The sequence below is a fragment of the Misgurnus anguillicaudatus genome, chromosome 22 (assembly GCF_027580225.2).
Source record: "Misgurnus anguillicaudatus chromosome 22, ASM2758022v2, whole genome shotgun sequence".
NCBI lineage: Eukaryota > Metazoa > Chordata > Actinopteri > Cypriniformes > Cobitidae > Misgurnus > Misgurnus anguillicaudatus.
In genome coordinates this window covers 23,927,059-23,939,664 of record NC_073358.2, presented here as the reverse complement: position 1 = coordinate 23,939,664, position 12,606 = coordinate 23,927,059, and the positions used below count along the sequence as shown (strand labels likewise).

General features: G+C 37.4%; 1 protein-coding gene across 11 annotated transcripts in view; it reads right to left on the bottom strand.

Annotated features, from left to right (window-relative positions):
• Positions 1–12,606, bottom strand: part of ncor1 (nuclear receptor corepressor 1) — a 106,691-nt gene that overhangs the window by 65,610 nt on the left and 28,475 nt on the right. For all 11 annotated transcript variants that reach the window (XM_055200006.2, XM_055199998.2, XM_055200000.2 and 8 more), the window contains exons 10-14: positions 10,538–10,710; positions 5,397–5,487; positions 4,613–4,791; positions 4,475–4,529; positions 4,240–4,341 (exon numbers count right to left, since the gene is read on the bottom strand). In XM_055200006.2, coding sequence (XP_055055981.2) covers positions 4,240–4,341; positions 4,475–4,529; positions 4,613–4,791; positions 5,397–5,487; positions 10,538–10,710 — 600 coding nt within the window. The remainder of the gene's footprint in view (positions 1–4,239; positions 4,342–4,474; positions 4,530–4,612; positions 4,792–5,396; positions 5,488–10,537; positions 10,711–12,606) is intronic.

Genomic DNA, 12,606 nt, shown 5'->3' with positions numbered 1-12,606 from the left:
TGGAAGGACAGTGCGACACATGAGCTGCCAGTTAAGGAAAACAATTTTTTTCTCCCGCTTACGCATATTTTTCTGGCTTGTGTTCGTTCTTTCTCTGAAACGCTCTCTGGGAACAGAATGCAGAGGCAGAAGTTTGTTGGAACAGCATTCGAAACTCCACGTGAGCTGAACTCAACTGACACAAACACTTTTATGGGTCTCTAATGTGGAGCAGGGTCATACACTCCACCCACAGAAAAACTCTGTTAAGAGCTCCATTTCCACAAGGACACACACACACACACACACACACACACACACACACACACACACACACACACACACACACACACAGCATTTAAAAGATAAGAAAACACTTTTGGCTGCCCTTTTCTTTTAATCAGCATGTGAACATAGTAATCACAACAGGTGGACAGGAAACTATGAGGGCAGTAATGCAGATCATCAGGTAGCAAGATACACGGCCACACACGCAACTGAAAACAGCTGCACATACGAATGCTTGCTAAAACCACCTGGGGCTACAGGATCAAGAAGCGTGTGTGTGTGTGTGCGCACATGTATATCAGATCATTTCATTACTGCAGCTCAACTCCTGACTCGAAGACACATGCTTTCAATGACCCACTGCCTCGGCTTGTGATCCCTCTGTTTGCAGTGCTCACAGAGCTGATCGCGCTTTTATCAGATGTTGTTTAGATAGCCTGAAATATAGCTGTAATTAGTGTTGACTCCATCCACCAGCTGCTTATACATGCTGATGACAGAGGGCTAAATTCAGTTAGACGGGCTTGTAGTCGATCGTCTCGTGTATTACATACAAGATACATAACTTGCACATAGGTCAAACAGTATCTGTGCTTAGGGAGAGAAAGAATGCGGTCTCTTCAATGACTACAATATCCCATAGCGAGAGTGGGCTGCATTAGCCATCACTTGTAGTTGTCCTTTAAAATTTGTATATATTTTGTGATCACTTTGTAAGTGTGATGTGGAAACAAAATACACGATTCCTAACAAAGTATACAGTCTTAAAGTCAACCTGAAATAACATCCCTAATTCAATAAGGTGATGCCGGGTGAGATTTAATTAATTGGGAATTTACAAAAAAAAAATGGTGTGTTCAAATGTATCATATACTATTACAGCTGTAACAGTGCCTACAATAATTTTCACCTGCAATTATCCTGTTAACCCCCTCCCACGTTTAGCACAAGCCATTAAATTGGCATGCCTACGCTTAAATGTTTGCAGCTCCTAAACTATTTGACCTATATATTTATAGGGCTGGGTATCGATTCAGATGTTCCAGATCGTTTCGATTTCGATTCTCTGATAGATTTTTATACTCGATTCAAATGAATCCGATTTAATACAAATACTATACTTGTAAAAAAGAACAGTGAGCATAAGTTTACAAGGGTAATAAATAAAAAGAAATGAAGAGCCACAAACCTGTATATTAAACTCTTGTATTTTAGGTACACTTGGGTAAACAGAACCCATCTCTAATTTTCAAATGCATACAATTATGTTAAAAACAATACAATTTTGATGCAAGATGAAAAATGTATGCTGAAAAAAATCAGAACAGTCAAGTGGAGAAGACTAGTAATTAGATTAACATTAATCTTACGTTCAATGTAGTACATATGGAAAAAATTTATTTGTGGCCTTGATACTACGTAAAAAAAGACGATTAATAGAAAAATCTATTTTTTTGGCAAGCCCTATAATATTTATAACAGCCCAGAATGTCTCAATGCCACATCTAAGTTATTTGTTCCAATTTGAGCTTGATATCAAAAAATTAGGCTTTTGTAAGCTTTCTCTTTATCATGACAGATTTCCAAACATGGCCACTGGGCTGCTCCAAATAATCTGGCAATCCTAATTATGTAGATTGGGGAAGAAAAGCTATATAAATTATTTATTTATGTAGCTATTACCTAGTATGCATGTATCTACAAAACCTTGTTTGTTCACTATTAAAATAAATAGACATTTAAATATCTAGCTAAATATCTAAATATCTATAACTGAAGGATTGGAATAAACACAGCACAATATATTATATGTTATTACGAAACCTTTAAAAATGAAAACAAAAGCCAAACTATTTGCGTAGGGATGCATAATGATTTATCACGTTTAATCTATAGCAGAATAAAAGTTTTTGTTTACATATATGTGTGTGAACTGTGTATAATAACTTGTATAGATAAATGCACACATATGCATGTAAATATTTAAGAAACGTTTATATGTGTATATACATTTGTATATTTATGTATAATTTATATTATATATAAATATAAATACTTAATATATAAATGTATATATTTTTTTTAATTATACATGCATGTGTGCATATTTATATATACATAATTATTATACACTGTTCACAACCTTATATGATGTAAACAAAAACTTTTATTCTGCTATAGATTAATCGTGATTAAATGTTATGCATCCCAAGTAAATACTATGAAGTATTTTACTTACAAAAGTGTGTAAATCTAAACCCTTTAAACTTAAACTGAAAAATAACATTACAAGTTTAATACTGTTCTTTATCAATATAATCAATGGTAAACTTATGTTTGTGAACAAAAACACGTCGGGCACACCCATGTGAATCGGTCGGCTAAATAAGTTTACTACTGAATTAACTTTTGGCAAAAACTAACCTAGAACAAATGCTCAAAACAGTGCTGTTAGTTAACCACCAAACTAAACTGCTGTTTCCTTAGCTCACCAAAGTTATTAGATTATGGTAAACATGGTCAATCATGATGTCCAGCTGACTTTAAAATAATGTCTATGTCATGATGATCATATACCCATTTAGTCTGGATGCCACGGTAACATTACTTCCTCTTGAAACATTGAATTATTTTTTAAATTGTGCATGAAAGCAAGATGCTTTATAGCAACTGCACTTAGCTATCTTTTAAGTAAGAGTCTGAAACTCTCATGTTCCCTTTCCTTCTCTCTGTAGTCCCTGACAGCATGGAGCCTCTCAGCTGTGTCAAACAGATACAACAGATTCCTGGAAAGCTGTGCAGCTCTCCATAAATCACAAAAATTGAGCAAGACAACGAGAACCTCTCAAAGTACAAATGCATTTTTGTCTGATACACACACACAGTCTCGGTTCTAATAAAAAGGCTTTTACAGCAAGCAAAATTCACTACATAACACAGCCCTAATGAAAAAGGAAACACAATCTTGCATTAAACCCAATGCAGACACATACACAAAAGATTAGAAAAACAACATTTAAAATACAAAGTAGTCAAAAGCAGCGAATGTGATGCAAAAAAATGACTGCTATGAAATGGTACATACTGAACACTAGGGGACTGAAGAGTCTAAAAAACTCATCTTAAAGTGATAGTACCGTATAACCAAAAATGAAAATGTGTTGTTTATTTAATCACTCTCGGCCCATCCGATATGTATGTGACATAGTAGAACAATAAATAAGATATTAAGCAGAAATTTCATAACGCAAGTGAACAGTTTTAAAAAGAGAGTTCAAAATCAGATTTATCCAATACATATTGGTGACATCTTATGAAGCAAATTGATTTGTTGTTGCAAAAAAAACTTTATTTTTAACATTGGAGTTAATGCAGAGAATATTCCAAACATAAGTGCGATCCAGTTTCTCACTGCCACCTATAGAGCAGGAGGGTAAAGTGCACTTCCTGTATATCCTTCCTGTGTATGTATATTTCAAAAGTGCGCTCTATTTTTTAAGAAAACGTGTCGCAAGATCAAGGATTTTTGCCCGCAACAATCACAAAAACTCTTTTTCTGGAAGGACTGTCTATAGATGGCACTGAAAGGGTGGTTGGCCAACCGCCACCTTACACCATAAAATCACGCTCTTGAATTTTGTATTGGATATATCTGCTTCTTGAACTCTCAAAGTGGTGGAAATCGTTAATTTGCATTATATGAATCGCAGAGCACTGCGCTTTCTGCAAAATATATTTTGTACTGTTCTAATGAAGAAAAAATGTCACTGACATATCAGATGCATAACGGTGAGAAAAAAATCCATTTGTGGGTGAACTATTCCTTTTAAAAGAACCAACTATGTAACAATATGAATTATACCTATATACAAAACACATACCATCTGTTGATTGACAGTGGGCAGGAAAGGAGGTAGACAAACATTGGCAAAAGTAGAGAAAGACGGTGTGTGTTTTGTTTTTGGTAAATACCTGATTCCTTCGTCGACGATTTCCGAAGTTGCGTCGAACAAGAGTTTTATAATTCTGACTCTTCTTGGTCAAATAATAGTACAGCACACAATCTGACACACACTGCAGAGAGAGAGAGAGAGAGAGAGAGAGAGAGACAGAGAGAGTCAGTTCAAACAGCTACTGATAAACAAACAGGTGAGCTTTGGGTGCAACTGCGGTCAACCATTCTCAAGAGAAATCAATGCACCCTGACCTTTCTTTCCAAAAATGACGCAATCAGCCCGAAGTTCTTTGGGTGCTGCACAAACCTATATCCCAGAATAGAGAAGATAAATAAAACATCATGCACAAAGAGACACACACAGTCACCCAACACACCAACATGACCCACTTTTCTTTGAAGAGCGCTTTCTCGTGTTCAGACCAGACGTTCATGAACTGGCGAGATTTGTAGACCTTCATGGGGTCATCCATCAGACCGTTCATGTTGATAAACCTCACCCTCCGCTGTTCTGAATCGTACATCATAGGAGGAATGACAGACAACTGCCTCATCTGCTTCTCATTGTTCTGAAAAAGAAAGCGAGACACAAAGGTGTTGATGTCTAGGATGGTTCTGTAGCACGTTTACATTACTCTAGTCTCAGCCTCTGATGGCACACCCACAGCCTGCCCACTGTCTATTGGCTGATTATCTTGATGCATAATGCACACAAAACTGGTAACCAGTTGTAAATGTCAAGCTCCTATCAGACTGCAAAACAACTTCCGGGAGTCAGAGTTAACTGGTTTGCCACCAATATTAAAGTTAGCAGTGCTGAAGGGTCTGGAGTGACAATGCCTATGAGATAAAATCAATCTACTGGATTTTAGCCAAGGTAGTCAAATCTTTGAACAATATACTGTATTTTGCTTGGGGATTACATTCGTTTTTTTCCACAAGAACAGTCTACTACTTGACTACTTGCTATTAAAGTAGCACATAAAAAACCAAATAAACTGGCTGGTCGATATAGGTATATGCTCTTGGTTAGAACAATCTTCAAAAGTGGACTACACCTCATGTTGCAAGTCAAAAGATTAGCAACATAGTACTAAGATTACCCCAATTGAGTGACTTGTAACAGCTGTCTTTTTGGTGAAGTTCTAAAAGTGTGTTAAAGCCACCAGTTTACCTCCTGCTCCGATAGGCCATCAATGATCTCAGATATCTCATGTTCACTTCTTGCAATGGTGGCAGACAGACCTGTCCCTCTCTGGCCCACCCTACATAGGAGAAGGATGAAGCATGGTTAGAGAAAGAGATTTCTGTTCCTGGCTTTGTCGTCTCAGATCCATGTAATGGCGCTTTCCCAGCAAGCTACCAGGCCAGAGTCCCACCCTGTTTCTTCTCCCACAAAAAGCCTTTGAAGCAGCGGTTACAGCTATTGGCCAGATTCCTCTGGGTCTATTCATGAGCTCTGGTGCTCTTAAGTTTTTCAAGTTTTCAAGACTGTTCTAGCAACAATAGCTACATATACTGGCTTTTCTAAACAATCAAGACGGGCAAACATCACTTTCGGAAGCTGGGCGGTTTGAAGTCCCATGACTTTTTCCTATAAGGCTTACACTACAGGATTTTTAAAATCCTGTCCGATAATAAAATCTGGTTGTGGTACACACATAAGGAGAATCTTGACGGATTTTGTTTTCATAACTCTTTCCCTGCCAGCGTTTTTTTTTGCGTAAAAGTATGATTTCCACAAAAGTTTAATTCCTTTCCGAAAATTTTTACTTTTAATATATAAACGTACAATACAGGGCTCGAAATTGCGACCATTTTGGTCGCATATGCGACCGAAATTTAATCTGTGCGACCTTAAAATATATTTGGGAGCATTTGTGCGACTGCCCATTTTGTTGTGAAGCGAGTTGATTGTGATCCTGCGTGCTGGCGCTGTCCCAGGTTCAGTGTTCTCTCCAACGATACATAACCAATCAAATTTCACCATTAAGTTCTTGCGTTTAATGAAGACCGCAGATTGGCTAATATGAGCGTCAGTCATTCCTTGTTGCCGTAAAGCGCGGAAATGTGAAAAGACGAACGCGTCGCGAGCATGACGAGAGCGAGCCGATTACAGCCAAGGTTATTACTGTATTTTTTTGACGACGATCCGGATTCAAATGTAACTCCACCACCGGAAAATACGAGTTGACGTTAAACCTTTTAGAGAGAGTGGCTTAAAGATTTCGAGTGTCTCCGCTATGAAAATGTAACTCACTGTGTTTACTGTAAATCCTGTAAAACGGCGTTAATGGCGGAATCAAAACATTTTAAGCGCCAGACGTACCTTGCTTAAACATGGCGAAAGTGCCAAAAACACAAGACGTGTCGTGACAAATGTGTTTATTGACACGATGGAGACACCGACCTGTCTGTCAGTGTGTTTGATGGTGTATGTGCGCATGCGCTGGTGAATGGACATTCGACAAACATCCTTGTGGTCCATGTTGCTGTGGAATACGACAATGCTGATGGTATGTTTTTGTTGTATTTTTAAAACATTGCCTATTTAGTAGTAAAAGCATCCTGGTAATGCAGTTATCAATATCAATATATATTAGCCTTCTATATTAGGGTCACTTTTGTAATGTCACAATTAATCAGTGTTTTACGTGTTTGCTAGATTTTCTATGTAATCTTAATTATGTTACCTGTAATTGTTAAATTATTATTGCTGCTATACTATTTCAACAGCATTTGGGTATTAATTTAGGAATTTATGCAGCAAAAAATAAAATAAAATAGAAGACCAACTTTTAAATGCTGGCCATAGGATGTGTAAAGCCCGGTGGTGGTGTTTTATTTTTAATAAAATAAATCTATTAACATTTACATTGTAGTTGTGGTGCTTTTTAATTTTTGGATGGATGCGCCTAAATTTTTGCTGGTGCTCCTAACTCTTTAAAGTTGGGAGCACCAGTGCTACCAAATAAAAAAGTTAATTTTGAGCCCTGCAATATATCAAATGAAAGAACAGACCCTCTACAACAAAAAACCCTTAATCTTCATTTGTTCTCTTTTTATCACCTCACAAATAGGTCTTCAAAAATACCTAATTTTAAACAAAAAGCTAAGATGGATTTCTCTAAAGGACTTTTGTTAGAGATCAGATTTGGAACGATAATCAAAACGTACATACATACAGAGTATTTACTGCTTTTGGATCCGTAGATGGTTTAGTATTTTATAAGTTGAAGCGCAATCTAGTGGATAATATCGGAAATATGGATTGCCGTTAGGGCTGCACGATTTGGGTAATTTTTCCCATTGTGGTTATTCATGCTAATATTGCGATGTGCGGTTGCGATTATAATAAATGGTATCATGAGTCAACTTGATGGGTTTTAAGGAAAATCCACACACAGTTTAGTGATAATGCTCAAATGTGTATTTGTCAAACTAGAAATGTTTTCGAATTGCCACGTGATGTAGCAACTGCTCAGTGTCAGTAATCCTAAATCCAAAATACTGCCATACAACAGACGTAGAGTTTTTTTTAGCTACCAGATCACTGTCAATCTCCTCTGCATCCATCTTCGCTCTGGTATTTCCGCGCTGCGCACACACAAGTGACGACGCACGCCACACGTGCACTGCCTTTTTTGTTCGTTTTTCTTCCTTTTTTTTTAAACAGCAAGGAAAATCATCAAACTGTTATCAGAAAGTTTGCGTTAACAAGTCCACACATTTATTTATTTAATATAATTGCATCATTTTGCTGTCATATTATCGCACAGGCTGACATCGCGATTGCGATGCGATTAATTGTGCAGCACTAATTGCCGTAAAAACAAAAACGTAATTTGCAGAAAAGCGTTTCTCTTAAATGACGAGATAACTCGTCAATAGCGGGGAAAGAGCTAAATTTTAAAGATGCTAACACTACAAAAATAGAAAATCATGGTGAATCACACACTACAGGATATTATCAGTGTTATGGGTAATGCATTACAAGTAACGTGCATTACATAATATTACCTTTCTGAAGTAATGAGTAATGTAACGCATTACTTTTTAAATGTACACATTAATATTTGAGTTACTTTTTCAAGAAAGTAATTCAAGTTACTTTTTTAGTTTAATTAATTTGATTAAAAAAATTATGTACTGAATTAAACTTAATGCAGTCACATTATGCACTATATTTGTACACGGCTGTGTGGGAACAGTTTGAGTCAGAAACTGAGATGGGCGGCCAGAGTTCAACATTTTTGTGATGAAATATGCAATTTCTGAATGCAGAACTTTTCAGACATTAAAAACACCTGCAAGGCCTGAAAGACATCAAGCCTCAGCCAAGAAAAAGTAACGCAAAGTAACTAAAAAGTAACGTAAGCACTTCGTGTCACTTTAACTTAGGGTTCCCACACCAAGGACTTTCCAGGTCCAATACCCTCAAATTTAAGGACTAAATGTGGGGACACATTTCAAGTGAGAGCAAGGTTACATCGTGTTACCTTTTAAGATACATTGTTACAGTAACCCTTTTGAGGGAACTCGCGCTGCATCACTGCGGTGACACTTTGGGGATGCCTCCAGGGGGTAAGTGCGTCTGAATGTGTATATCAAATTCAACCAATTGTGAGCCTTAACGACAAAGACAGGGTGACGCGGGAGCCAGGAAGTATATCTCTATCTGAAATATTACCAAAGACGGTGTTACAGGGACGCAGTAAGTATGGCAAGGGAGACGCAGCGTTTCATTCCCTTCTCAGGGAACAACAGTTACATACATAACCGAGACGTTTTCATGTGTCAAACACAACTATGCAAAAAAGCCTTTTGGTATGAATCAACATTCGGATACAGAAGATATAAGCATTTAAAGCGAACAGTTAAGCACATGTGCTTAAAAGTCAATATTTTTTTATGATAATATCCTACACTACACAGAGAATAATATAGATTTTTTCCAGAAAACTTCTTGCATAAAATAGATTCAAGCAATTTCAATGACCTGTATCTATGTATGTATATTTTCAAAAACTTCCCAGGGCCTTGAATTTTTCCCAGAGATTCACAAACTTTCAAGGATTCCAAGGACCCGTGGGAACCCTGTTCGCGGTAAGTGAATGTAAATGAGAAGAGATTGTGATTATCATTTATCATTTATCATGATTTTTAATATTTACATTCGCTAGCTAGTACATTAGCAGCTTTCTACACTCATCTGAACCCTTTTCACACACAGATTACGAAAAATACACAGAAAACGCATCCAGGATTTGTCCGGGATCATTTGATTTTGGTTCATTCACACTGCCAATGATTTTCCAGAATCTGTGCATGAATTCAGTTCACACACGTGCCGTAGAGATCTCATAACAATGTGACGTATTTAAAGTCCTGGATTTGGTAGGTTAAATCCGCAGCATCTGAAATTTGCTTACTGTCTATGATTTCACGCTCTCATATGCATGCATTTTTGTTTTTTAATAAGATCATAAAGGAGCGTGTAAGGCACTGTTCTATTATGCTGGTGAATGATCTCAGCTTCAGCAAAGATAGTGACAAGCTTTCTGATCTCTGCAAAATGCTATACAGGTGTGCAAGACGACAATCACAACAAGTTTGGTGGCACAACCAATCTTTTTCACCACCTCAAGCAGCATTTACATGTGATCGGGTCTACATTTTCTTTTACACAACATTTTTCATGTTTTTGCACTAAACATTATGAATATTTTATCTGAATGCATTTTTAAAGGGGAAATATAAAAATGAATTTTATTATTATTATTTAAAACCACTGCAAAAATCTAAAACTTATTATAGATCGATATATTAGGTATATATCAAATATTAGGTATATATTCCTCAGCATTACCAGAAAGTAAGTACTTGCTGGTCTAATGAAGATTAATGAGTAAATATATTAATTAATATTGCTATATATAACATGATAAATGACAATACAACTTATTTTGAGCGACAATGTTTTGTTTCACCAGCAAAGTGTCTATATTTTTGGTGAATCAAGATCAATGATACATGTTCTTCAGTTCTGCTTAATGGTGTTTCAGAGTGAAATCCCAGTAATTCAGGGAAGCCCTGTAACCTCTGTACCAGGAAACTATTACAGCCTGACATCTGACCCCATCACCCACAGGATCCTCAATAGTGATTGGCCAACTGCTGAGTCAGAACAGAACACTGCGTCTCGAGTGTTTACACAAAATGTTACATCACAACTCTGTCAGGGAAAAGCAATACTGGTGAATGCCTGACAGAGCATTAATTTAGTCTTAAGGTAAACTCGGAGACCTGGCTGACCTCTGGAAGCGTTCCTGTTGCTCACGCTGCTTGCGGATCTCTGGAAACTGTCTCTCGTAGTATTCTCGTGTGCGGCTTTCTTTGGCTTTACGGCGAGGGTTGTTCTCCATTCGCTCAACTTTTTTCTCCCACTCAGTCATCAGCTCATCATAACGTTGACAAATTTTCTGCTCCTGTAAACAAATCAGACAAGTTGATTTAAGTTTATCAATCATACGGAGTGGTTTTACCTAAACAACTTAATTTATTTACCATCTCACAACTCTTAAATCCGCACTTTTAATTGATATCCTACCTTTAAGAACTCTTCTTTCCAGTACAGCTTATAGCGGATACTTTTTAACCAAGCTCAGGCATAACACTACATTCATGGCATGTAATAAAAGGGTTATATATTGCAGATCTGTAAACTAGAGCGAGCGAGCGAATTAATAAGAGGAGGTTGCAATCAAGCCTGTGCAAAAAGACAAGTGCACTTGTGTTTGTGTGTCTGCCCTACAGTACACAGAGAACAAAAACGGCTTGTTTTTCTCTCACTGAACAGTCAACCTTCCTCTTGGATTTCGGCCACGTCCAGCACTCTGACTGTTCTTGGTCCAAAAAGTCTGACCGAACCGGTCTATTAACAAGCGATTGAGCTGAACTATTCCTTCCTGAGAACCTATTTTAAAACGTTGGTCAAAATGCTTCCATGTGGCTAAAATATAGATGAATGCAAGAGTGTATATTTAGAAAAGGCTTTTTAGCAAACATCACCATTCAACACTGCTAAACCAATATACTAAAAGAGGGAAAAGAGGTGAGAGATTGGTCAGTCGGCATAGTCACAGCTGATATTAAAGTGCTAAAACCGGTGCTTTTAAACTTAAAGGTGCAGTGTGTAATTTTTAGAAGGATCTTTTGACAGAAATGAAAAATAATATACAAAACTATATTATCAGGGGTGTATAAAGACCTTTCGTAATGAACCGTTATGTGTTTATTACCTTAGAACGAGACCTTTTAATCTAGATCCACCGAGGGTCCCCTTACATGGAAGTCGCCATTTTGTGCTGCCATTTTTCTACAGAAGCCCTTAACTTAACCGACGATGACATGTTTGTCTGGTGGCGGCTACTGTAGCTTCTCTATGTGTTTCAAAAGCGAGGGGTAAGCCGTGGACTAAGCCGTTGGTTGAAATTCGCAACCTTACCACTAGATGGGGCTAATATTTACACACTGCACCTTTAAAAGGATATTCCAGCCAAATATCAAAATTACCCCATGATTTACTCCCCGTCAAGTAATTCGAGATACGCATGTCCATCATCTTTCAGTTCAACACATTGGAGTTATTTTAGTAAATGTACTTGCTTTATAATGGTAGAAAACAGGGATCAGGTAACAACTTCTGACTTTAAACCCCAAAAAGTGCATCCATCCTTCACAGAGGTAATCCACACAGCTCCAAAGGTTTAATAAAGGTCTTCTACATGTAATCAATGCGATTTTATAAGAACAATATCCAGATTTCCAACTTTATCAATTATAATAACTAGCTTCCGGTAATGGCGCCATATTGGATTTATTAGAGAGTTTTAGCGTAGTGAGTGGTACGTTGCGCAGTGACTTGAGGCGTTGTTACCGGAATTAATATAATTTATGAAGTAAAAAAAATCTATTTTTCTTACAATATCGCATTGATTACCTGCAAAAACATGCTTTTTACTTAAAAAGAAAAAATGGGCTTGACCAAGGCACCTTAACCCAAAATGCTCCAGGGTGGTGCAGTGATAGCTGCCCACTGCTCCAGGTGCGCGTGTTCACTACTCACTGGATGGTTTAAATGCAAAAATCATATTCCAAGTATGGGTCACCATACATTGGTAAATACATCACTTCCACTTTCAAAATACTTTTATTAACCCCCTTGGAGCCAAGTGGATTACCTCTGTGAAGGATGAATGCACCTTTTTGGGTGTTCCCTGATCCCAATTTTCTCACATTATAAGCTTGGAAAAGCGAGGATTTCTACTAAAATACTCCAAGGGGCGGTTTTGCGGACCGGGATTAGCTTAATCCAGGACTAG